Raw genomic sequence first — 27,321 nt, 5'->3', positions numbered from 1 at the left:
TATAGTACTATATTAAAGTACTAAAAACTATATGCAGATTTGCTTTATCACGTGTCAACAAAATAATCACTAATAATCTCTCTTTGACCAGTCTATAAAGCAAAATGAAACGGTAACATTATCAAATCTGGTCAATGCATTACCTGGTCAATACATTTTTAATATGTATGTTTACAGCCATAAAATACATTTTGTAAAATAATAATAAAAATAATAATTTCTCTCAAATTTTTGCGTACCCTCTCAACCCCCCTTGTTTCCCCTAAATCAAATGATACTTTGAGGAGAGTTGTGCTATTACTTTTTAAAAGCATTTGTGCCTGGCAAATGTAATCACCTAGCAAGCATCCAGAACACCTATGTGACTGCATAGCAACATCCTGGCAATTACCCACAACACCCTAGAACTGTGGCAGTGAGTTTTGTCGAAGTGACACATTTTCTTTGAAAAATCTACATTTCCTTTAGAAAATGTAAAGAATTTTTTTTCTGTGTCTTTAATTATGTGTTCTTGTCTATGTTTACAAGAGAGAATGAGAGAGAGAGAGAGAGAGAGAGAGATAGGGAGAGTAAAAGGCGTGTAACGGTTCTTGTCCCTGAGGGCTTGATGACACTAAAGAGACACAAAGAAAGGAGGAGGGGAAGCCCATCACCCTCTGCTCCATTCTGTTCTTTTACAACTTGACAAAATAGCCTTTTAATTTTGCTGAACGTCTGGGGTGTCTGCGGCTCTGCCTGCATCAATCTCCATCATCAGCAGGCTCCAGGCACTGAGTCCCCAGGGTCCTCTCACTGCCAGAAGACGACTGTCTCACCCCCTCTGGGCACACAGCAAAAGAGAGCTGCCAAGACTGTTTCTCTTCCTCTGTACAGCCAGGATTAGAGTTCACCATCTTTCAATGCTCAAATTCTCATTTTTTCTAATAATTTTGAGACTGTAAACTAGCAACACTCATGTTCGTCATCATAGCATATAATATCCTTTCGTTTTTTTTTTCACTTTAAATTTTTCACTTTAAATTTCACTTTCAAAAAAAAAATATTTCAGTCATGGCCAAAAATATCGGCACCCTTGGTAAATATGATGAAAGAAGGCTGTGAAAATTAATCTGCATTGTTAATCCTTTTGATCTTTTATTTGAAATAATTTAAAATGGGGGGAAATATCATTATGAAATAAAAAAATTTCTCAACTACACGTTGGACACAATTATTGGCACCCCTAGAAATTCTTATGAGTAAAATATCTCTGAAGTATATTCCCATTAATATTCCCAATTTTGAGCACTCCAGGGTGATTATGAACATGAAATTATCCAGCCATGGCTTCCTGTTTCACAGAAATATAAATGGGAGGGAAAACAAAGCCCAAATTCCCAGAATCATCCATCACAATGAGAAAAACCAAAGAATATATTTCTGATGTGCAGCAAAAGATAATTGAGCTTCACAAATTAGTGAAGTGGCTTAAAGAAAAGAGCTAGAGCAGTGAAAATTCCCATTTCCACCATCAGGGCAATAATTAAGAATTTCCAATCAAAATAAAATGTTACGAAACTGCCTGGAAGAGAACGTGTGTCTGTATCGTCCTAATGAACAGTGAGAAGGAGAGTTTGAGTGGCTAAAGACTCTCCAAGGATCACAGCTGGAGAATTGCAGAAAATAGTTGCGTCTCAGGGTCAGAAAACCTTAAAAGAATATTGTCAAACAGCACCTACATCACCACATGTTGTTTGGGAGGGTTTCAAGAAAAATTCTCCTAGCTCATCCAAAAACAAACTCCAGCATATTCAGTTATTAGACACGGCTGGAGCTTCAAATAGGACTGGCTTCTATGGTCAGATGAAACTAAAAAAAAAAAAAATTAGCAGCAAACACTCAAGATGGGTTTGGTGAACACAGGGATAAAAAGTCCATAGTACACAGTAGGGATAGTACACTCCATGTGTACAATGAATTATACTGCTATACCAACAGATAAAAAATCAATAAGTGACTGACTCTGTTAGAAATCTTATAATGGGCCATGTTTGGATCTTCCAACCGTACAATAATCCAAACACAAACCTCAAAAACAACACAAAAATGGGTCACTGAGCACAAAACCAAGCTTCTGCCATGGCCGTGTCCCAGTCCTCTAACCTGAACCCTGTAGAAAATGAGTGGAGTGAACTGAAGAGAAGAAGCACCAACATGGAGCTGGGAATCTAAAGGGTCTGGAGTGATTCTGGATGAAGGAATGGTCTCTGATCTCTTGTCAGGTGTTCTCTAACCTCATCAGGCATTATAGGAGAAAATTTAGAGCTGTTAAACTGGCAAATGGAGGTTTCAAAAAGTATTGAATAAAAGGGTGCCGTTAATTGTGGCCAATGTGCATTTGAGAAAAACATTTATTTCATAATGACATTTCCCCCATTTTAAATTCTTATTATCCAATGAAAGGTTAGATTTTTGTGAATGTTTTAAATAAAAGATTAAAAGGATTAACAATGCAGAATAATTTTTTCATTCTTTCATCATATTTACCAAGGGTGCTGATATTTTTGGCCATGACTGTATATTTGAATTGATGCCTTTGAGTTTGAGTTCTTCCAGCATTTCTGGTGTGATTGAATATCGTTTGACTGTGGCCCGGTCTGATGCGGTGACATCATTGAGTGAGACAAATCCATGATATCAATTGGCAGGCTGAATGAGAGACAGTCAATAGGGATTAGAGTGAAGTCTTTCCCTATTGTTTACATTCATACCGTTGCGTCTAGCATGTCAACCAAGGTGAAGCAGAACAGGTGTGAAGGGTCTTTGGACAGAACACAGCATGCATACATGCCTCATTCACACAGAAAAGGAAGCTTGACAAACTTTTTAACCAGCCATCTGTCAGGAGAGAGAGACTGTGTAGTTTCATCATGCATTCGAAATATGTACAGTGTATGCTCTTATAGAATTAAGGTTTATGTTGAGTGGTCTTCATCTAAAGCTGGTACATTTTTGTTACTTGAAAAAGATTATTGTTAACTGAAATACATATATATATATATATATATATATATATATATATAAACCTTTTATTTCAGCTGTGGCTGGCAATGCAACATTTTTCATTCATTTATAACTAAAACTAAATAAAAATTAATACATACAATTAATACAATTTTTATAGAGATATTTATAGACATAATAATAAAATGACAAAAACACAAAAATCACTAAAACTTTAACTAAAATTAAAGTGAAAAACAAAATATTAAATTAAAATTCTATTTTAAAATATTAACAAAGACTATGATGGTATTTTAGTGAAATAGTGGGTTGTGTGTTTTTTTTTTTTTTTTTTTATACAAATAACTTTGCAATTAGCATTAGTTCATATCTGGAAATTTTCAATAAATTACAAAAGACTATGCTTATGGACTTTTAACAGTTTCATATAAATTTGTGTTTGTTTTGTGAATTTGATTTGTGTGAATACTAATTTCTTTTTTAAAGAAATTAAAAACTAATTTCGTAACTAATTTCGATTATAATACAGTAGATTATGTTTCATCATAACTGCTTCTGTATTTTAGCCCACTGACCAATGAGCATCCATTTCATATCATACATACAGAGACAGAAAGGCCTTGCATTAACATCACTCAGCTTCATTTCAAGCAGGGACAGCTGATGAAATTTATCTCTGTAGCTAATTCTGGGGCAGTCCTTGACTGTCCATTGTCCCTGATAAATAAAACATTAAAATAAATAATATAAATTAAATAAATGTACATCCACACAGGGACAATCTGAATAAATAACATAAAAGTAAACCTGCTTTCCTCTACACCCAATCTGGCCTGCACCTCAAGCTCCCTGCATCCCAATAAACCCAGACTGCAGTCTCACTGTTACAACTCCACTCCACTACATGAACAAGTATGTGAACATGCCTTTCTAATTAATAGGTTTGGCTATATCATTACTAACATGTGCATAAAATCAGGCATGTACTTCTAAGACAAATACAGTAAAGGATACAGAAAATCATGATGTTAATATTCATAATCTCTTCATGCCTTATATGGTTGCATGTAGCAGATTAGTGCTGGGTGATAATATAGTTTACATTTTGTGACAAAACAAGCAACTAAATATTTGAGCTATGCTAGTACATATTGCTTTATGTGAGTGTACTGTATGTACTGTACATGAACGATATTATATATATCCAACTTTTTATACAGAGATACAGCTTGCATAATAGTGTATAACAAAGATCCCATAACTTCCATCATGGATTCATGATGTTTATAGGTTTGAAATAAGCAATGGACTGATGGTTTGATGTTTTATAAATGTATTTACATCCCCCCAGAACACATAAAGAGTAAAAATGTGCACAGTCAGAAAACTCAGGCTGAAACTGCGCTAAGTGGTTTCATTTGGCAAATCATAATCAATTATGTTTTCGGCAAATTATGTGAATGGGTGGTCCCTCTGGGTTGCCATCTCATCTTGTTGAACTCAATTAGCAGTAATTAACACGTGCTAATGAGATGAAGTGGAATCCAAAACAAACAGTGGGAGCTCAGCCTCATATCTAACAGCAACAGAGACTGAATACAGCGGGTCAGGTTCACCATGACAGTCTCTGCAGACAAGACTAGGACTCAAACAATATCAGTCATGCAAGATTGTAAAGAAATCTGACTCATGCAAATCATTCAAACCAAGCTGAAGCTATGGCAAATAAACAAGATGTGTAAGCACTCATGGTTTTTTTTTTATTTGATTGTTTTGAGGGTGGCTCTGTAACTCACCATGTCTTTACAAACCATTCAAGCACAAAAGACATTAAGTTTTACTATCAGTTGTATTCTTTCAAGCTGAATGCACAGGCTGACCACAATTCTTGTGTATTGACTATATGTTTCATCTGCTTGACATCTATTCCAGGCACAAAAGCGCAGGTCAGACACTGGTGAGATATCATTTTCACCGGTGAGAATAAAGTCACATCCTCTTTCACATTCATAGGCTATAAAATAAAGTCTGTACTTCAGTGGTTATGTGCATCTTTGTCTCTGGCTTGCACAACAAAAAGTGAAACTGTCCTGTAACAGGACATTTATCTCCTGCAGTGCTCTCAAAATATTTTATTGAATAATAATAAAGATTTTTAACAATTATGTGCTAGTCCCATGGTTCATCAAAGAATTATTATTTTTTACATTTTATTTATTTATTTATTTATTGGCATCACCTTTATTGGCATGAAGAACCTGAAACATCCATGGAAACTTTCCATTGCACAAAAGGCTCTTTACAGCGGAAAAACGTTCTTAGTGAAACCCAATATGTTTTTTAATAGTTTTTAAATGGTTATTTTTGAGATGTTCTTATATTAAATTTATGGTGCTTGATGTTGGTCCAATCAATGACCAATGATATTAATTGCTCAATTTCCAACCACATTTACTTTACACTCTTAAAAATAAAGGTTCTTTTTTGGTATCAATGGTTCCACAAAGAACCTTTGGATTCCCATGGAACCCATGGGATTCCACAAAAAGTTCTTTACAGTGGAAAAAGGTTCTTTAGATTATTAACATGTTCTTCAGACTAAGAAAAAAAATGTTCTTTTAAGAAATGAAAGGTTCTTTGGGGAACCAAAACTGGTTCTTCTATGGCATCGCTGTGAAAACCCCCTTTTGGAACCTTTATTTTTAAGAATGTAATGAAATAATTGTTTTTGTCTTTTATTGTTTATATCTTGTTCTATAAGCAATATTTAAATGCTTTTCAGCACCAACAATTTACAATGTTACAAGTCAAATAAACCCTAAATTGATGCTATTTTTCTAAATCATCCATTAACAGAAGAAAAATGGGTTCTTTACACAGCACCGAGACATCGCTGGCTTTCCAAGAATAGAAACGCGCAAACCCATTGGAACCTTTATTTTTATGGATAGTAGTGTTTCGATAGATTTAGAGGTTAACCCTAAATTTGTGCACGTTTTGAATGATTATGTTTTCCAAACTTTTTTTTTTCTGTAAGATTGGCTATCGCAAAAAGCACGCACATATGATTTGATTAAACAATAAATTTGTGAGAATACATTCTCTCACTGCATTGTTGAAGATCAAATCCCACGGCTAATGATATCTGGAGCATACAGACATGAGGCTTGTTCGCTGTCTGCTGTATCTCTCGCTGCAGCTCCTCCTGATGGCTCCCCGCGCGCTGATAATATCTCCCAGCAGCCGGAGACTTTATATTATAATCATTAGTGATCCTTGCCCTCTCACCCGTCCTGAAGAACAATCGTAGAGGAACATTAATCTGAGCTGGAAACGGCCGTGTCCCTCTTTTCCCACATGGCTGTCCAGGTCCTGTTTTTTTTTTTTCCAATTGTGCATAATTTCTGGATCACTATGGCTGAATTCACACAACCGCTTAACTAAAATATTTCAAACAGCCTCGATTTCATTAATGACCCTGTGTTAATAGGATTTAATCTACTGGATGTAGCCTAGCTGACAAAACGAAATTACAGTGCTGTATATAAAATGTTTAATAGCCTATATAGCATATGATCTATTAACCTATAGACAAAATGTATAATAGGATATATAAATATAGGCTATTTGATGTAGCCTAGTTAGAATAATTTTGCCTAACAATATAACAGCAGTAAGTGAACCTGTAAAATTTTAAAGCATATTTTCTTTTCTTTCCTCTTTATTTTATTTTATTTTATTTTGCATTCGCCTAATAATAATAAAAACATCTAACAAATAACCTTTACTATTCAACTGTGCTTCCAATGGCCTTAGGTTTGCAAGCGTCAATAATCAGTAGAGAATTCTATACTGATTTACAAGTTCATTGAAAAATGAACATATGAATATGAAATGTCATATTTGCATTACTCATATCCACGTCCCGCATTCCGTCAGATTGTCTTAGGTGTCATAAGTAGAACTATGAATTGTTATTTCTAAAAACAATGAACTAATTTATCAGTAACGAAAAACAGGCACATTACAATGCATTGAAATTTCTCCGCGGTCAAAAATAGTTGTATAGGCTACACTCTCCTCCGCTCCATTTCGAATTGTAATTAGTCAACATTCAAGTTTGCTTTGATAATAGGCCTACTCAATATAATGTGTTGTTTCCAAATGGACTGTAGACAGCAGAAATTGCAGGGGAAAGTGCGTTCACCTAAATTACTGTAATCTGATTGGTTCTGTTCCAACATGACGTCACATCGCAGGGAATAAGGTCTCTCGGCAGCATCCAAACGCATGCCAGCGACTGAAGCAGAGCGAGATGCAACTGGAAAATACACACAAATGACCAGGGATGTATGTGATATGCTTTGAAATCGCTGATTTTAACTTTTTGTAAAACTAATTAAACGCATTTATTGTTTTTTTTTTTGTTGTTGTTGTTGCTGTTCAAGCGTTGGGAGCATTGGAGATTCCGCGCGCATGTATCGATTTAAATAGGCTGTACAATAAGTAACCATTCCATGAGATCGAACTAACACTTCAGCTGAAGTTTATTTTTATTCATCTTAATGATAAAGCATCGACGTATGTTTAATGGTCTAAAGAGGAGCTGACACTTGTCCTTTTCTGCGCTGTAGGCTATATGTAGGCAACATTTGGGATGCTGTATTAGGCTATATCCAATGCCTGCCTTTTTGATGACTTTTGTTTACTTGGATCAAGGACCGCGTAGTGTTCTCTAACTTTTGGCACAAGACGAACAGATTTTTGCCTCTCACCAAAGACGGCAACGTGGTGACTGGAGTCACAAAATATGGTCCACTGTGCTGGATGCGAGAGGCCTATTCTGGACAGATTTCTGCTCAGCGTCTTGGATAGAGCCTGGCATGCCAAATGCGTGCAATGTTGTGACTGTAAATGCAATTTAACTGATAGATGCTTTTCAAGAGAAGGACGACTCTACTGTAAAAACGACTTTTTCAGGTGAGCATTTGAATCGAAGAAAGCATCAAAGGACATTTTAGCTCTTGCAATGCGGCTATACGGACCTTTTTGTGGCATATTAAAACTTGAACTAGATTTTTTCCATTTATATATGCAAAAAATAATAATAATAAAATGAATTCGTTAAAAACACATTTATGTAAACCCTATATAAAACAGCATAGCTATAATAATAAATGCAAACAAAAACAATTTATGCAACTGGAGAGCATTACATTTTACATTTACAATCTCCTGAATTCTAGACAACTTGTTAGGTGACAGACTAAAACAGTTCTCTTTGTTTACAAGGTATGAGTGTCAGACAGGCAGGGGATGAGATTTGCACCAGAACCTGACGGATGTGTGCCCTGCCTCGCCTCAATCTTCCTTAGCACATGCGTTTGTTTGCAAAAGCTCGAGCAAAGATGCGATAAGTGGATTTGAATAATGAATGAGCTCGAGAGGAAAACCACAGACATCCAGTCAGCACGCATCTGATAACCATTTCAGTGAACTGCATTTACATGCACGCCCAGAGACAAAAGAATGTATATTGTCGCTTGCGAAGTTTGCAAGAGGATATTCTGTTAATGCATTCTGTCAAAGCAATGTTGAACATATCAGCAGCTCTGAAAGAATCGAATAATTCTTTAGACTACAGCAGTCCGTGCAATTTTAACAGAAAAAAAAGTACAACAAACAAAGTGCATGTTAATTGTTTAATTTAAATTACCAGGGTAAATAATTATATGATGAAGAACACTGTGCAATTTGTTTGTAAAATGTTTTAGATGTAAAAGTGTGAACCTTTAAAAAAAAAATTACAAAGATAATTCATTAGGCTAACGTAACAATTCAGCAAACCATTGATAAAAAAGAAAAAGAAAAAAAAAGGTCGTTCCCAGAATTCCCCGCAGGAACCATCACATTTGGATTTTATTTTAGTATCTTCTTATTTTTATTTATCTGTTTTATGCATTGGAATGTTTTACATTGCATGTTGCTTAGTTAATGTTTGTTGCAATAGCCTATTTAAGTGTGTTACCCTGGTGCTTTTCTCTTATTGTGCTCTTTATTATTTACCAGTTGTTGGAGAGGTAAAATTTTGATAAAGGTTTTCAGTCGCACCACTGTGTTATTATCAGTTATTTTTTACAGTATATGCAGCATAAAGGTTTTAATAACTCAAATAGGTTGATACATGAATGTAAAGTTAAGTTACCATTGTCTGTAGGCTAATTCTTGTAAAACCGTCACAGTATTTTTATGACAAGGTACTGGCAACCACTGTCAGTTGTTTTATTTATTTAGCCTATTACTGTAAATTAATGTGTAGACCTGTAGCTATGCATATGCTTGCTGTTTAATTAAGAATGAAATCAAACCAAAAAAAAAAAAAAAACTAGGTATCGGTAAACCTACTTTTCGTGAAATGACAAAAACTATAACATTAGGTGTCTGTTTGTTTGTGATTTTGACTTTGTTTTAATTCTCTGCAGACGTTACGGCACTAAATGTGGAGGCTGCGCGCAGGGAATCTCGCCCAGTGATCTAGTTCGGAAAGCGCGAAGCAAAGTCTTTCACCTGAACTGTTTCACCTGCGTCATGTGCAATAAACAGCTTTCCACTGGCGAAGAACTGTACATTCTTGATGAATATAAATTTGTCTGCAAGGAGGATTACGTGAATAACAGCATCGGAAAAGACACAAACCTTCTGTCAAGTGAGTAATTTTGGCCACTGAAGCCCTGTTTACGAGATAAATATTGCCAAGTTCTACTGATTCTGTAGGCTATGTAATTTTTATAATGCTAGACTCTATTGTTATTTCAGTATCTGATTACGTGTTGTCTTCGAATGTGTGGCACAAAGCATTTTGACAGCTTTTTTAACGGCTGTGCTTTTTACAGTTACTACGTGCAGTGACCCGAGCTTATCTCCAGAATCTCAAGATCCACAGGACGACTGTAAAGACTCTGAGACTGGACACATGTCGGACAAGGAGGTCTGCAACAATGAAAACGACGAGCAGAATCTGGGTGGCAAACGTCGCGGGCCGCGGACTACTATCAAAGCCAAGCAGCTGGAGACTCTGAAAGCCGCTTTCGCCGCCACCCCCAAACCTACCAGACACATACGAGAGCAGCTGGCACAAGAGACAGGCCTCAATATGAGAGTAATTCAGGCAAGTAGCTACAAAGAAAAAAAAAAAAATAAAATAAAGGGAAAAGTAAGTCGAAATAGTAGGCCCTAGGCTTCGCTTGGTGCCCAAGAACACTCCCGTGATCAAATCCTAATTGCGGATTTAGGCAAGGCTTTTATATGTATAATCGATGTAGGTATAGGCCTATTTAGGCTACTTGAATAAAACCAGTTAATTTAGTCAACACAACTTGCCTCGACAAAACATTTGCCTTGAGTTGCCAATAGTTTTTATTAAACACGCGGCCACAACAATATTATAAAACACGAAAAACAGATGCTTAAGTAGGCTAATAAGTAGAATAAAGCGTTGTCTCTTCAAGTAGGCTACATTAGGCTACCTTACGCCGTTTACGGTTTCAGCATCCTCGCGCATAGAATGCATCTTGTGTGTGTGGACACAGGTTTGTTTGGCTATTTTACGCCTTCGTCCGCGGCTCGTCCAATCAGATTTTAGAGCCGGAACTATTCGTTTAATATGCCAGTATTTACTAATGGCGTAAGCTATGATCAAATTTGGAAGAACTTACAAGTAGCCTACTTTAATTGCCCGGTTATAATGACTGCAATGACAATACATTTTAAAGTTGTCCACTAGATGGGATAATAGGCATGATGCAAATAGCCTGCAATTGTCTGACGTCTTACAAAAAGACCAGATAACATACCATAGGCCTACTGCTGGTTTGAATATTGAACGAATGGGGTTTTAAGTAGGCTAGGTACTATAACATGGAAAGAATTATGTGGCACCCTATAATGACAAGTGATTTGGGCATGAACACCAAATAGCCTACTCCTTTTTTCGCATTTTTATTTTGACTCATTTTTTGATGGATTATAGCGATATAGCCTTTTTTTTTTTGCTTAGATCTTAGGTTTCCCACGTACTATCAAACGACAACGTTGCTCTAAATGATCTTTTGGGGGTTTATTAATCTGGAAACTAATGTCCCGTTTCGTTTGTGCAGGTGTGGTTTCAGAATCGGCGCTCTAAAGAGAGGCGCATGAAGCAGCTGAGCGCGCTGGGCACCAGAAGACACATGTTCTTCCGCAGTCCGCGGAGAATGAGAGCGCTGGGCGATCGCATGGAACCAGGAGAGCTCTTGGCCAACGGCCATTTCTCTTATTATGGAGGTTAGTTCATGTTCATGAATATTAATCAGAAAAGAATGCATCACAACCGAATGGTATAGGCTATAACAATTTATAGCATTATTGTGTCCATGCTGTGATACCATACATAGTCTAAGTTGAAACAAACTATTTTATTTAAGAATTTAAGACTGATCATTTATATATGCAATCAAAATATAATCTATACTGTATATATGATCATCCGCTTCTGTATTGAAAACAATTTATTTCACAATTGACGTTTCCATGTTTACAAAAAGCAAAATAAATGAAAATAAGTAAATAAATAAATACGAGCTTGTATGTGTTGCACAAAATAAAATAAAAAGAATTAATTTTTGTATTAATAGAAATAATACACAAAAATATTGAGCACTCCTACGGTTGTTCTGTTTTTCACCATGTACTGCCCTACAAAATCAAAACACAGTAATTACATTCACACTGATTGAACCGATTTCAGTTGACAAATGGTCGTTATTATGTTTTGCCTATGTTGTATTATGGGTATAATTGGAAATCTTGAATTATAACATTTGATGACCACCATTTTTGTTACAGACTATCAAGGTGAATATTATGGCCCAGGATCAAACTACGACTACTTCTCTCAAGGTCCGCCATCCTCTCAAGCCCAGACTCCAGGTGATCTAGGATTCATGCCCTCCTCTGGCCCAGCTGGAACCCCTCTAGGGAGTATGGACCACCATCACGGAGCACATCACCCCTCCAATGAGACACACTGCTTCAGCGAGATGATATCGCATCACCCAGGGGACTCCCCCAGCCCAGAGCCCAGCGCACCCACCTCCATCCACAGTATCTCCACTGACATGTGTGACTCCACTCCACCCTTCACATCCCTGAACTCTCTCAGTGGCAACGGATACAGCAATCAACTGTCCTCAGAGATGAACGAGGGGACAGTTTGGTAGCAAACAACAGACTAATTCAGGACACAAAAATGTGGATATGTACTGTTCATGTGTGATTTTCTAGCGACAATATTTCTATTTAGTTAATTTATTGACATAATTGTCTATTTATTTGTTCATTTGTTTACCTATTTATTTAATGTATTTATCTATTTAAGCACCATTTGTGTATTTTGAAAGTGGAATGTCAAATATTGGTCTGCAGACCTTATAGCTGTGCTATAGACGACAGTATAAGAAAAGCTGAAACAGAATGTTTATATTTACAACACCTGGTGTGTCTGTTCACATGTGCATCATAATCTGACGACTCAGACCTCTTTGCCTTTTAAGGCTTTGCCATAATGACACTTGAAATCATCTCACACCAAAATCTTTCTCTGCTCTCGATGTGGTGCAGTTATGTCTCCATTATGAGTTCCACCAAATCTCAGAGTGTTTGCCTTTAAAAGGGAAACTTAAAACTGTTGGGACAAACCCTTTATTTGAAATGAAATATGACTTGAATTATAAGACAAAGTCTACCTTCTAAAAATGATTTCATATAGTCAGTGGACAGAGAGCAGTCAATTGTTTACATATATTTTCTTCAGGGGTTTAAATATCAACAATGACTTAAACAACAACAACAACAACAAAAACCTCTTGATACTGACATAAACTTTTTCTTCAAGCAAGAAACCAAACTTTTGTATTAATTTAATTTATATTTGAGTTGTGATTCACTGTACTAGTTTGTATGATATTGTGTTTGCACAAAGAATACACTACACAAAACCATAAATTCATGTTGACAAATGAAGCACAAATACATAAATTGCATTTCTTGCTCTAGTCTTGAAATTGATTTACATGCGTTAGTCTCTGAATTAGGGTTATATGATAATCCTACAGTGTGGCATTTTATAATCTGTAATAAAACTGAAAGAAAGAAAGAAAGAAAACACCCACAGCAGAGTCTGGAGAACAAAAAGGGACGACATATAAGCATTCTTGCGAAACAAAAAAATGACAAAAGGGTAGTTTTTGTTGATTCTATTTTATAACTTGATAATGTCAGTGTAAGGAGGTCCTCCATGCAGCAAAATGTAATAATACAACAATAATGGTGTAGAAAAAGAAAATACAATGTTCATAAAAACTACAAATATATATAATTTACTACCTCTTTATTTTAAGTCCTACTGCTTAATTTTGTTTGCTGATTTTTTTTTTAACCAGACCTTATCGAAAAAAAAAAAACATGAAGGCAGTATAAACTATAGCCTACCTAAATAATTTAAATAAATGTAATTTAAGATGTTACATTTAATTCTATATCAAGTAACCTTTACAACATATCTCTTCAACAAGTCTCTGTTTAACATAAAGGTGATAAAAAAACATCTACTAAGAAAAAAAAGATTTTCTCCAGACCCACAGTTTTGATCACGTAATTTGCTATGTTTATCTAAGACACAACAATGTCCAAATTAGTTCACTTACATTTCGTCGCGTTGTTAAAGTTTTTTAATGTGAAATCGACTGTGTTCTGAGCATTTTAAACAACAACCTGTTTTCTACCAAAAGAGCTTCCCCCGGCGCGCTCTGATGACGTCACGGCAGAGTTAGCTCGTGGGACAGACATGGCAGCCTCTATATCACAGCAGCTCGAGGATTTGTTAAATCCTTTACCAAACTTCGTGGATCCAGAGGACGACCAAGATGAAGGTATTATACATTAAAATCATATCCGTTTATCTAGTGTGTTGTAAACCATTTCAGCGTTATTATAATAGAAAATCTTGTCACCTCCAACATTAGCACGATGTGTCTGCATGCTCGTCTGTACTTTACTGAGAAGCAGCTTTACTTTACACTTATTAATTAAGACCAGCGACTCATGACATTTAATAGGCTAGTAATACATATGATTGCCATAATGTTCTTTTATTTTCACGTGTAATTCTGTTAGAATGTTTACTTGTATACTTACCTTATTTTAAGCTTCCACTAAAAGAATGTACCGTGTCTATCAATGGCACATGTGTATTCTGTGTGCTGTGGTAGTGCCGGGTTTTTCTTATTAAGTATCACGTAAATATCATGGTACAGTATATTAATATGGTATTCAGTTATGGTATTACCATATGATACAATAACTGTACCTTGTATATAAGAACAATAGTTCATAAAAAAAATATTTTATGTATTAGAGCATGGCCTTCTGATAATTATTACAGTATATTGTTACGACCACTGTAAAAGCCATTTTATGAATTTTATTTATTGTTTATGGTATATAGACATTGTTATTGTATGGTGATATAGTCAAAATCTTTATCTTACATGCTGGTTTCACTAATTGTTGATATAATTATGTGACTGTAAAAGTCCATGTGTACTTAGCTCAACTAAACAACAATACATCGTTTTTGTGAACTGCAGAGACAAAAGCCAAAGTCATAGAGAAGTTTGATGAAGGTGGAGATAATGATGAAGAACTTTTATCTGGCCATCTGCGGAAGCGCTCTGCTGTAATACTGGCTGATGGTGATCGTCGATATCATGGCAAGGCTACATCCAGAAAAGATCTACAGAAAGAGTTGGATGGATCAGGTGAGGTGAAAATGTCTGATTGTTGAAAAAACTGAATGACGAACCCGTTGAATAAAAATACTGATGTTTTGAAAACCCAACATTGTATACATGTTTTGAAAAATCAACTAACTAGTAATCTGTGCGTTAAAAGCTGAGTTGGATTAACTAACATCTCTATGAACATTTTCAGCAGATGATGATGATGATGATGATGAAAATGAAATGCTGGACAAGCACATGGAGTGCATCAAAGATGATGAGGACGATGAAGATGAAGATGGTGATGACGACGAGGGTGAAGACGAACAAGACGATGATGAGGAGGATCTTAATGCAGATGATAGCTCACAGATGTCCAGCTTAGTCTCTAAAATGAAGCGCACAGACTTTATGAAACTCACAAAGGGAATGGATGATCTGGGAGAAAGTGAGGAAGACGAGGAATCAGCTGACAGTGAAGGAGAGAGTGAGGAAGGCACTGAGGAGGAAGATGAAGAGGAGGAAACAGTCCTGAGGACCTTCTCTAAAGAGAAAGTTGATGAAGAGGTTGAAAAAGGGAAAGCGGTGAAAAATCAGCTTGGTATGGATATTTTCCCGCATTCAGATGTGCAACAAATAAATGAATAAATAACAAGAATACATTTATAGAAAACTATTATAAGACAAATAGAAACTACCAAAAAAACTTTACTCAACTTTATGCTGTTTTCAAATCTCCACAGCTCTTTGGGACCAGATGCTCGAAAGGCGAATCAAAATGCAGAAAGCTCTTGTGACAGCCAATCAGCTTCCACAGCCACAGACATTCCCAGAGTTCAAGAGCAGGGGAGGGACTGAGTATGCTGAAGCTTTAAAAAATAGTAAGTGAATACAATGAAAAATATTTTCTGCTTCTGACCATAAAGATTTTGTGGTCCATAAAGTCAAATAATGACTGTAAAGATATTTTTAAAGAAATTAATGCTTTTATTCAGCATTGTTGCATTAAATTAATCAAAAGTCTTGAAAAATGTTGCAAAAAATAATATTTCGAATAAATGCTGTTCTTTGTCCGAGAATGTCATAGTTTCTGCAAAAGTAGTAAGCAGCACAACCATTGATGATAATATGAAAATGAGCATCAAGCGTATATGAATGATTTCTGAAGACTAGAGTAAAATTCATGGTAAAAAAAAAAATCACATTTTTAAAATGTGAACTTTTGAACGGCAATGTATATACAGGAGTTCTCCTAAAGATGGCTCAAGCAGACATGTATAAGGCATAAAACAAATTTTTAATTCTCCCATGCTGTGTCTTCTCTTGAGTTAATTGAGGATGCAGTTAAATTTCTACCTTTTTCATCGTTTAAACCTCACATCTTCTGTGCAGTCAACAACCAGCCCCACCATCACGTGTGGTTTTAATATCAGGATTCTTCTGGCTCTGAGCAATTAATATGTTTGTGCTCCTCCTTCCTTAAGCAGATCTGGCTGTTTAGAGAGACTGCCTGCTTCTCATTTGCATATTTATTGCTCTGGTCCTTTAGCCGATGAATGATTGATGTGGGGCCGTCCTCCTGAATTCTGAACAGCGTGTTGCTTTGGGATGGAAGGAGAAGTGCATGTGTACTTTTGATTAGCAGAAAATATGGCACAATCTCTGCACCCCCTTCCTCCCCCTCAGTCTTTTTATTTATTTGTTCTCATTATGTAAAGTGAATTGTAGTATAGGCTTGGTTGTGCTAGCCCTGCTTTGCATGTTGACTCTGCAGGAATACTAGGAAGCATGTTTTCTTCAAAATATTTTAAAAATGGTTCACTTGGTTTGACTATTGCTGACAGAAAAAAAAGGTTTTGTTTTGTGTTTTATTTTTGTAGTTATGCTTTCTAGGTAAAGCTTGGGAAGTAGTGTTGTGTTACTATTACTAGTGTTGTGAAAAGACCCGGTAAGTCGGTACTAAAAAAATTAAAACGTCACGGTACCAGGTTTTTTTTTAAGTACCGGTGGCACCGAGTACCTGGTCAACCCAGTTCTTGATGATTGATGATTTTTGTACATTTTATTTTTGTTTGACTTTATTAATAAAAATAGTGTGTTTTTTAAATAGCATGTTTTTGTGTTTTGCTTTGGTACCGAGAACCGTGGATTTTCACTGGTATCGGTACCGAATACAGAAATTTTGGTACTGTGACAACACTACTTGGAAGTAGGGTGTTGTGGGTTGTTGCCAGGGAATTGCTATACAATTGCTAAGATGTTTTGAGTGTTTTTTTTTATATATATATATATTTTTTTAATTGCTTGTGGTTTCTAGGGTGTCCTGGGTCGTTGCTTATTGGCCCAAGTCAAAAGAGATGACCATTTAGTCTCAAGTTACAAGTTACAAATAGTAGGAATAGTAACCTAGGGTACAAAAGCTAAAAAGTACTTATTAGTACCTTGTGAAAGGGTACCGTTCCAGTGACAGCACCTTTTTGTGACAGCGTATTATACATTGATCTATAGAAATGGAACTGGTTCCTCCAATTGAAGTCTGTGGAGTTTTTGTTCATCGTAAGGCTGAAAAGCTTAGGTCTGATAGTTAGAGAAATGATAGCAGACCTCTCCTAAACCTCAAATGGCTAATTTCTACATGTCCCTTACAGCATTTTAAAATCAAAATGACACACTTCAACTTAAGCTTGTTTTCTGTGCCATGGAATCAGTATCTTGTTTGATGGCTTGTGTGCCTTGGGCTGTAGAGTTCATTTCTTCATGCATTTTGATGTTTTTAACTGGTGTAGTGGGGGGATGACTAAGATCAGAGGAGGTGAGTTGTAATGACCCTGCATTTACAGAAGTGTGCTGAATTGATGCTGTTTTCGACATGTGCTGTATGATAAGCTCGTATCTGTGTGTGGTAGGTCATAAAGCCCTAAAGGCTCTACAAAGATCTCTGCTGGAACTCCAAGATCTGCTGCTCTACCAAAACCCTGAAACCAGAGCCATCTCTCAGGGAAAGACATGGGGAGAAAGCAGGTACCTAATTCTGCTTTTAAAGTTGTATTAGTAAAATGTTGATAGAAATTTAACATTGTGTGTGAACTACCCCTTCAAAGACTATTATTAAGAAATTATTACCATGGTATTCTTCAGATTACTTTGGAGTACTATATAACCATGCTGTATACATTGTTAAATATCTGGTAATGTTAATTGACTATAGTTCCACATTTTTTTTTTACGTACTGCCTCATTCTTTTTCTACTTCCCACAAATAGAAATTGTGAATTATCAATGGAAATGAATCTATGACAGTTGTATTCCATAAGTATTCAATTTTCTTATTTAAATCTCTATTTTCACATGCAGCAGTGCTAAAGATGATGAAGAGATTAACAGTGAGGATGATATGGAAACTGGGGATGATGGCCAAGAGGAAGAACAGGAAACAGTGCGAAATGGACCCCCCAAACGAAAACTGGAAATGGCAGAGTATCCCAACTTTATGGCCAAACGATTTGCTGCTTTTCTGCCTTACCGTGATGCCACCCTGCAGAAATGGTACGACAAGACGCGACTCACAACGGGCAAGAGCAAAAAGGTAAAAAATAAAATAAATAAAAAAACACACTCCGAAATCTTGTGTATAAAGCCTTCCCAAAAGAGTCAAAGCTGTTATTGCTGCAAAGGGATGTCCAACTTAAAATCAATGTCTATGTATTTAGAAGGCAATGCCATTAAAGTCCAAGTTAGTGTAATGGTCAGGTGTCCCAACTAAATATTATGTTATGTTATATTAATTATGTTATATTATTTATTATATTATATTATATACATATGTGTTTTTAAATGTCACACAGTAGGATTCTGCTGTCACTGCTTTACATGTAAATATCTTCAGTAATTTACTATCTCTTTGTGTTTCCAATCGTGCAGGGTTTTGGAGCATTTGACAGGAACATCCTCACACAGGTGGAGCAGGTTTTAATGGACAAAGAGAGGCTGGTGAGACGTACACACACACGCAGGTCTGAATACAGAGTTCTGGGGAAGCCGGAGCCTATCACCCCTGAAATAGACAGCAGCATCACAGAGGGAGAGGTAAGACACTGCTCTGCTTTTAAAAGGCAGTTCTCTTTTTAATCGAATCTGCTGTTCTCTAGTTGTAAGAAAACCACATTAGCTATAGCGTTATAGCAGTGCAAAACACTTTTAGGCTAATCAACCCAGCCGTTTCAGTAGATTATGTGTTGATTTAATTGTATTGATTTAATTGTATCTGTTGGTTTAATTGTAGAGTGTAAAACTACTTTTAAAAGTAACATTCCCCATCATGCTAGGAGACTCATTGAGCTCACTCTCTGTTGTTTCAGGCAGCTGAACTGGCACTGAAAGCTAACGTACACCTTAAAGATCTGGACGAGGAGATTTTTGATGATGATGACTTTTACCACCAGGTAAGAAAACAGACAGGATGAATTGTTATTGTGCGGTTACTTTGTCATCAATGATGCTGATGCTGTTGTGTAGTTATAAAGAAAGTAGTAGAGTCATGTGACGTCAGGGATCTCTTTCTCCTTTATTCACAGCTACTTCGAGAGCTTATTGAGCGTAAAACAAGTGCGACAGACCCCAATGATCAAGTGGCCATGGGAAAGTGAGTGTGTGTATGTGCGTGTATGTACATGTTTCATGTGTCATTCACATTCGATCATAATAACTCAACCTCTGATCTCACAGGCAGTGGCTTGCCATCCAGAAACTACGTAGTAAAATCAAGAAGAAGGTGGACACCAAAGCCAGCAAAGGCAGGAAGATCAGGTAAGTTGTTATTCTCCTAAAAGAATCGAGATGTGTACAGTATAGTGAATCTCACAATACCTGTCAATGATGCCATACCCCCCCAATTCTTAAAAATTAAGAATTGAATTGAATTTTTATCATTAATTTGTCAGACAGGATATTCTCATTAATGTAAAACAGGCTTTTCCTTTAAACAAAGTATTTTTTATTGACATGCTTTGCAAAATTCACATATATCTACAATAATTTTATTGTTTTTAATGCTACAGCACAAGTATTGCAGTTCTTTCATGCAAGGATATTATAGTTAACTAAAACTAAATGCATAAAAACATGTTCGTCCCAAGTAGTTTTTACTACTAGTTTTTACTCAACTAAAAAAAAGTCGAAATAAAAATGAATAAAAACATACATATTTAGATGTATATTTAAAAGCCAAGAAAATAAACTAAAATAAATCCGCTTTTATTTCATTTTAAGTTGTTACGTCATCTAATCAAATCAGAAAATTATGTGCTAATATTTAGCAGCATAAAAATTCATTCATTTATGCCCAGATTGATGGTATTACCGGAATGAAATGGGTTGTTTCCTTTGAATAAGCAGCAGATATCATCTATCAAACATCTCCTTTAATTGTGTGTTTGTCATGTAAATGAGTTCAGATTCAGTCAGGCTGAGTGTGCTCACAATGCAACGTCACAATTCAGTTTGTGTTTATACTTGTCATTCTTGTTAGGTTTCACATTCACAGTAAGCTGATGAATTTCATGGCTCCAATAGACAACAGCAGCATGAGTGATGATGCCCGGTGAGTGATGTCTTATGTTCTCCTTATGTCTGATTTTCTCCATCTGCTGAGATATCAGTTAGACATCTGATCATACACATAAGATGTATAGTTATCTAAAGGCATAGTTCACTCAAGAATGAGAATCTGTCACCGTTTACTCACCCTAACGCTGTGGAACACAATATGTTTAGCATAAAATCACAGCTGCTGTTTTCCATAAAACAAAGGTAGATGTGGACACACAAAAAACCCCAAAACAAAACAAAGAAGCACCCGAAAAGCAGTTTACATGAATTGTGCGCTATATTCTTTGAAGTATTCTGAAACTAAACTTTCATCGCTTTATGCGATAAATAGACCGGCCCCGTTTACACTTGTGCGTTTTCGTTTTAAAACAGCATTTTAGAATGAAAACGATCCCCGTTTACACTGGCATTTCCGAAACGATTTCCGCTTACACTACACAACCGAAAACGCAATGCATTGTTTACACGGTTGTCAAGGATACGAATGTGGGCAGCCATGCCATCGTTTTCAAAAGTATCCGTTTTGGTCTGTTTACACTGAAACAGTTTTCAAACTAAAACAGGGTCTGCAGCGTTTTCAAAAGTCTACGTTTTCAACCTCGAAAAACGCCGGTGTAAACTATAGGCGTAACCATAGCAAAAGTTATGCGTTTTAAATCGAAAACGCACTAGTGTAAACGGGGCTTAAACCTGTTTTAATATTATATGTTAGAACAGCTAGAACATTCTGCTAAATGTTCCATTTTGTGCTCCATGGAAGAAAAAAAAACAAGTTTGGAACAACAACGGTGAATAAATTACAACTTTCATTTTTTGGGTGACTTGTCCTTTTAACCGTCAAAGCATCTTCAGTAGGTATATGATTTGAGCGGGCTTTTTATGCCGTGGGGACACCAGCAGGAAGTTGTAGTTGTGTGCGTGTGCATCTGTTTAATTAATGGTTCAGTTGTGCGTTTCTCTGTCCTGTCAGCCAGCAGTAATCCTCCTCAAACAGAGAACAGGCTAATCAAACACACTGTGGAGACATGCACATTCACAAACACTCACACATTTCAAAGATTTCACTTTTAATCCCCCTTCTCATTTTTTCTTTTGTTTTGTTTTCCAATGGTTCCACAAAGACAGTCGTGCAGATCAGGTGTTTAGTAGCTACATTTTTTTGATGTCACATGAGTGATCAAAACATAATGTATTCATATTAAACAACGTGCATACACTACCGTTCAAAAGTTGGGGTCTGTAAGATTTTTTATTTTTATGTTTCGAAAGAAATTAATACTTTTATTCTGCAAGGACATATTATATTGATCAAAACTAAAGACATTTAAAATGTTACAAAATAAACACCTTTTTGAACTGTTGATCAAAGAATCCTGAAAAACATTGTATCATGGTTTCCACAAAAATATTAAGCTGCACAACTGTTGTCAACATTGATAATTTAAGAATCATCCTAAATGTTACAGGAATATAAAGTGGAGTACACAAACAAAAATACCTCAAAGGGGTCATGACTTGGATTTTGTATTTTAATATGTTCCTTGAGGTTTACTTATAATGTTAATAAAGTTTTTTGCACAAAAAAAACATGATTATTTTCAGCCTTCATTCTGAACCTCTCTCTAAAATGCCCTGTTTTAAGGGGCATGTCCTTTAAGGCTTCTCAGTAATCGGCCGCTGTTATGATTGGCTAACGTCATTGCATAGGAAACAGTAACAACACCCCCTCACTATTGCACGTGTTTTGACCATAGACTGTAAAAAAGATGGACGACGCCTCTCCACTTCCTTCCACTTTAGAAAAGTGAAGCCAAAACATTTTGAGTATACTGTCATTTGGAGCCCGAGTCTGCGCAGATTGTGAGGTGGAGCCGCGGAATCAAAGTCCCGCCCAAACTCCCGCAGACCCAGTCGCAAGCTCACAATCATGACACCACACCACATTTTTATAGCATCAAATAACTAATTAAAAGCAAACTTATTATAAAAATTAACACTTGAACATACATCAGCATGCTAAGAACTACCTAAAATGACAGAAAATGTCTTTGGAAAAAATTGATTTGAAGTGTAATTTGAGGTTACGCTTTATTTTGATAGTCCACTTTAGACATTCTACTAACTATAAGTAACTTTGTGACTACATGTCAACTAATTCTCATTTATTTGCAACTACATGTCTATTAACATTAGAGTGAGTAGAATAAGTTGACATATACTTGCGAAGTTTCTCATAGTCAGTATGTTGTGGACCCATCCAAATAAAGTGTTAGCAGATATTAAGCAGACAGTCTACTAATGCTCTAATGACTGCTAGTTGACATGTAGTTCCAAAGTTACTTACTGTTAGTAGAATGTCTAAAGTGGACTATCGAAATAAAGTGTTAGCTAATTTGATTTAGTTTGTCTCACGTCCCATTAGATTACATGGAGAGGGCGGGATTTATGACCTCTTATATGCCAACAGATCAAGGCAAATTTGATTTCTCATGTCATGACCCCTTTAAAACAAGACACTGCAGTCAAAACTTTTATTTATTTATTTATTTTTCTGGCACTGGTCAATTTTGAGATTTTGGGCTATTTTGCTTTCATAAATTGTTCTCTTTCACACTAGCGGGAAAAAAACATCCAAAATACATATTTAAGAGTTTGCTTTATTACACGATTTATGTATTAGGTTCTGTAGACTTGAGTTACATTACATATATTTAACATCCATTTTCACAAAATTAGTTTTAGGTTTTAAAGAGGGTTTTTAAATATATCTTTCATCTAATATATATTTTACATTTTATTCCTAAAACATGGTAAAGATGTTTTTTCTTTCTTAAACCTTTTTGGGTTATGTTACACAGTATTACCATGATTTTCATTAAAGAGCTGTCAATATTGACTTTATATGAATAAGAGCTAAATTGCTACTTTTGTGTTCCTTGGAAGACAATCATACAGGTTTGGAATGATATGAGAGAGTAAATGACAGAATTACATTTTGTGAACTTCCTTTTATAAAACCTGGAAATCCTATCTGTAAAACACAAAACCAAAGTCTTACAAAATCAAGCCTTAAACACATGAATACTTGAATACACTGATCTTCCCTCTGTAGTCTTCCTATTGTTTCGTTTTCCTCACACACTCCCAGTAATTATTCTTGAGGATATTTTAAGGGTTCTAGTATATGCTGCACTGAGTTTGGAGAGGTGTAGAGGAGAGAGATGCAGGATTAGAGAGGAGAGGATGGATTGATGAAGAGATGGAGGTGACGGATAGACTTGGCCTGGTGATCACGGTCACAGTGCCGTGCTACTTGAGCACGTAGAGGACGAAACCATGAAGCACTCGAGAAGGTGACAGCAATGAATTGTGCTGAAATATAATGCATGCACACTTACCTTTAAGCAGACCAAGAGACAACACAAAACATCTTGTCAAACTATTTGCCTTGTAGTGTGTGTGAGTTCCTCAGTAGGTCATTTCATGGGAGTATCTACACTAGACACGACTGATGTTAAGTTTGCGATGACTTGAGGTTGTCTGTATGGGAAAGATGGAGGTTGCTAATCACCTCAGAATGATTATTCAACCATGGATGAATTATCTGTAAGCACAAAAGTAGATTTTAGTCACAGTGCAATGGAAGAATAATTGGGATTTTAGTTGGGAATAATTAAATAATATGTGTATATTTATATATGTATGTGTATACCGTACAATTTAAATGGGCCTTTGTCATTTTATTAGATGTCATTTTTTAGCTTTAATATATTTTTATTTCAGTTTTGTCATTTCAGTATTTATCTTAAACTTTTTCAGTGTATATATATATATATATATATATATATATATATATATATATATATATATATATATATATATATATATATATATATATATATATATTATTATTATTTTTTTTTTTTACACGCACCTATCTGATAAAATGATTTCTGGAGGATCATGTGACACTGAAGACTAAAGTAATTGCTGCTGTAAATTCAGCTTTGCCATCCCAGGAATGAATTATATTTTTACATACTGAAACAAAAAGTGAATTCGCATAATCTTTTACAATATTACTGTTACTGTATTTTTGATCAAATAAATGCAGCCTTTACTAGCGTAAAAACAATTCAATAATTGTATTGACCCCAAACAGTGCGTATGTGGAGCATTCGGTTCAAAATATACATAAATTATGTAAAAATGTGGAAAATTTGTTCAAGTCCAATGATAATGCACAGCAAAGGGTTCATGCAGTATATCATGATAGTGATCTGATTTTTAACAGTAAACATACTAATAACACTGGGACTGTAATCAAACTGAAGCCTGTCCTTTGTCAGCCACACACATAGTAACACATATGCTTGCTGGACTGGTCTTTATTTACATAACAATCGTTGAACTACAGTAATAATGATGTATGCCGATGGCATCAGAGAGTGACCGGTGACCTTTGCCGATGAGGAATTGTAGGCGACCTTTTCTTGTGCAGTCAGATACACTCATACACACAAACACACACTCCCTCAGTCTGCTTACACAGCCACTCTGCCATATCTCAACTCCGGCTCCATAGCCCCGACATGCACCACTGGCCCCATGAATGTTAATGCCGACGTTGCAGGATGGGGTTCACTCTCTCTCTCTCTCTCTCTTGCACAAGGGCAAGCAAGCAGACATGCAGCATACAAATTCTGCTGGGGCTTAAGAGATAATCACAATGCATTTGCCCCTGATGGGGTGATGGTGGGAGCCGGGGATTCTGGGTAGCATAAGGGTCCTGGGTAAACCTCATCAGCAGAGATGGTTCTCAACTTTCCCCTTTGATCCTGAGCATATCTCTCCTTACCCCTCTGCTTCTCCATCTTCTGTTTGGATCAGAATGTGTGAGTTGTGTGACGGCGGCAGCATGCTGTAATCCTGAACGCTGGTTGTGCATTTCTAACAGGGATTTTGGATTAAGGATGGGCCTGTTAGCCTGGCCTCAGCCCTGCCCCTCTGGGACATTAGCACCTCAGTCTTAGGACCGTGCATGTGTGCTTTTGTCCTCTGTGCATTAAATAGGGCCACAGTTTATCTATTAGGATTTGTGGCCTTTAGTCACGGATGGTTTAAAGGGAGATTGTTGAGTTCCTCATGCCACTTTGATATAGATTCTTTTCTCTTGTTTTATACCAGGTTATTTTACAATTTCACAGTTTTGGTGCCATGGAATGCCTAAAACAGCTATAAACAGGATGAGAGCAAGTTTACAGCTCAAATAATACACAAGTTTTAATAGTAGAATTAATGCAACACGTATACGCTTAACATTTCTGATTTTAATTCTTAATTGGCTCTATTTGCGTACAATTATTTTATTAAAAAATACAGTAAAAACAGCGATAATGTGACTTTTTTTTTTTTTTTTACAATGCTGTATTTTAATGTATTTTAAAACATAACTTATTCTATTGTTAGAAAAACTGAATTTTCAGTAACCATTACTCGTCTTCAGTGTCACATGATCCTTCTGATATGCTGATTTAGAACTCAGGACATTTCTTCTTTCAATCAATGTTGAGAGCAGTTGTGCTGCTTAATATTTTTGTGGAAACTGTGATGCTTTTTTTCAGGATTCCTTGATTAATAGAACGTTCAAAGTAAAGAGTAGTGTACTGTGATACTAGGTTTATAGTATTTACATATGAACATGTCTAAGACAGTATTACCATAATAACGTGTCCAAAAATGGTACTTTTTAAAATGATATTATTTGGCCAGTAACAAAATCTGTTGCTTTGAGCAGAACAGTACAAATACTGTATGTGTTCAACCTATTGCAGAGTTCCTCAAATCTTTCCCTGGAGGGCCAATCTGCTGCAGAGTTTAGCTCCAACCCTGATCAAACTAACCTACCTGTGATTTTCTAATGATCTTGAAGACACTGATTAGCATGCTAGGTGTGTTTGATTAGGGTTAGAGCTAAACTCTGCAGGAAAGTGGATCTTGTGGGCCAGATTTGAGGATCCCTGACCTATTGTGTTCTGATTATTTTCAGGTCTGAACTGTTTCGTTCCCTGTTTGTGGATGGTCCTGTAATGGCACACTGACTGAAACATCGGCTTTAAACTCCAGTGTGTATGTGCTGCATTGTTCTCACACACTTCTGCAGTTGAAATCCTTCAGGGAACCCAGATTTAAACCTATGTTTTTGTGACTACCTGTAAATGAAACTGAACTTTTGATTTGTAAAAATGACACAATTTAGTGCCTATTTGTATTAAAATATCATTTTGTCAACAAAGACAGTGTTTTTATTGATGCTTTAATTTTACACTTAGTACATGATTACATGTAGTGAAACTAATATGCACCTTTATTTTATCCTCTTTGGAAGCATTCTGTAATGTAATCTGATTAGAAGTATCAGAAACCTTCTCCTTCAATTATCCACTACAAGCTTTGACTGTTGTGGCTTCCATAATTTTAATTGGGTATTGAATTGGCGTGATTCAATTTGGTCTGTCGTAGTTGGTAGGTAGTATGAGAATAGACTGTGAAACCTACACCGAGGGGACTGAATGAGAGAATGATTGCTGAATTGATAAATCAATGGAAGTGTGTTTCCGGATCCTTCTGTCTGCCATTTGATTTCTCTTAGGACTGAAGAATAGTATGAAGACAAGCACTGATTATCTGTTGGTAGAAACAGTCACCGACCTTCAGGATTTTATCTCGGGCTACACTCATTTTCACGGTTTTAATGTGTATTTTTCCCATCCTCTCTGATCCTTAGAATTTAAGGTGCTGTTTTTGTTACTGTATATTGTATTTATGACATCTATACACACATTTCAGAGAGGAGGGGAGTCTCACATAAACTAACTGGGGTACCTCAGGGTTC

General features: G+C 36.1%; 2 protein-coding genes across 3 annotated transcripts; both read left to right on the top strand.

Annotated features, from left to right (window-relative positions):
• The first annotated feature begins 7,813 nt into the window (after window positions 1-7,813).
• Window positions 7,814-12,911, top strand: lhx1b (LIM homeobox 1b). The gene is made up of 5 exons (XM_058776843.1): window positions 7,814-7,983; window positions 9,486-9,709; window positions 9,897-10,171; window positions 11,160-11,325; window positions 11,887-12,911. Exons 1-5 carry the CDS (start codon window positions 7,814-7,816, stop codon window positions 12,258-12,260), a joined length of 1,209 nt encoding a protein of 402 aa, XP_058632826.1. The 3' UTR covers window positions 12,261-12,911.
• Window positions 12,912-13,818: 907 nt separating this feature from the next.
• On the top strand, window positions 13,819-26,713 carry aatf (apoptosis antagonizing transcription factor). 2 transcript variants are annotated; one of them, XM_058777525.1, is made up of 12 exons: window positions 13,819-13,970; window positions 14,688-14,858; window positions 15,034-15,420; window positions 15,563-15,700; window positions 17,726-17,840; window positions 18,174-18,405; window positions 18,741-18,905; window positions 19,178-19,261; window positions 19,394-19,461; window positions 19,545-19,625; window positions 20,347-20,418; window positions 26,476-26,713. In XM_058777525.1, the coding sequence occupies exons 1-12, from the start codon at window positions 13,886-13,888 to the stop codon at window positions 26,525-26,527; spliced, it is 1,650 nt and encodes a 549-aa protein (XP_058633508.1). In that variant the 5' UTR covers window positions 13,819-13,885; the 3' UTR covers window positions 26,528-26,713. The 2 variants fall into 2 exon arrangements, with proteins under 2 accessions (XP_058633508.1, XP_058633507.1); XM_058777524.1 differs by having other exon boundaries at window positions 15,031-15,420; window positions 26,476-26,712.
• The last annotated feature ends 608 nt before the right edge of the window (window positions 26,714-27,321 follow it).

Source organism: Onychostoma macrolepis, chromosome 05, assembly GCF_012432095.1.
Source record: "Onychostoma macrolepis isolate SWU-2019 chromosome 05, ASM1243209v1, whole genome shotgun sequence".
NCBI classification, from domain to species: Eukaryota; Metazoa; Chordata; class Actinopteri; order Cypriniformes; family Cyprinidae; genus Onychostoma; species Onychostoma macrolepis.
The sequence above is the reverse complement of the archived record's forward strand: the minus strand, read 5'-3'. Positions and strand labels throughout refer to the sequence as shown.

Coding starts and splice junctions, on each gene's coding strand:
- aatf (XM_058777524.1), top strand. CDS start 13,886: ATGGCAGCCTCTATATCACAGCAGCTCGAGGATTTGTTAAATCCTTTA. Junction 13,971..14,687: donor AGAGGACGACCAAGATGAAG/GTATTATACATT, acceptor TGTGAACTGCAG/AGACAAAAGCCAAAGTCATA. Junction 15,421..15,562: donor AGCGGTGAAAAATCAGCTTG/GTATGGATATTT, acceptor AAATCTCCACAG/CTCTTTGGGACCAGATGCTC.
- lhx1b (XM_058776843.1), top strand. CDS start 7,814: ATGGTCCACTGTGCTGGATGCGAGAGGCCTATTCTGGACAGATTTCTG. Junction 7,984..9,485: donor TGTAAAAACGACTTTTTCAG/GTGAGCATTTGA, acceptor AATTCTCTGCAG/ACGTTACGGCACTAAATGTG. Junction 9,710..9,896: donor AGACACAAACCTTCTGTCAA/GTGAGTAATTTT, acceptor TGCTTTTTACAG/TTACTACGTGCAGTGACCCG.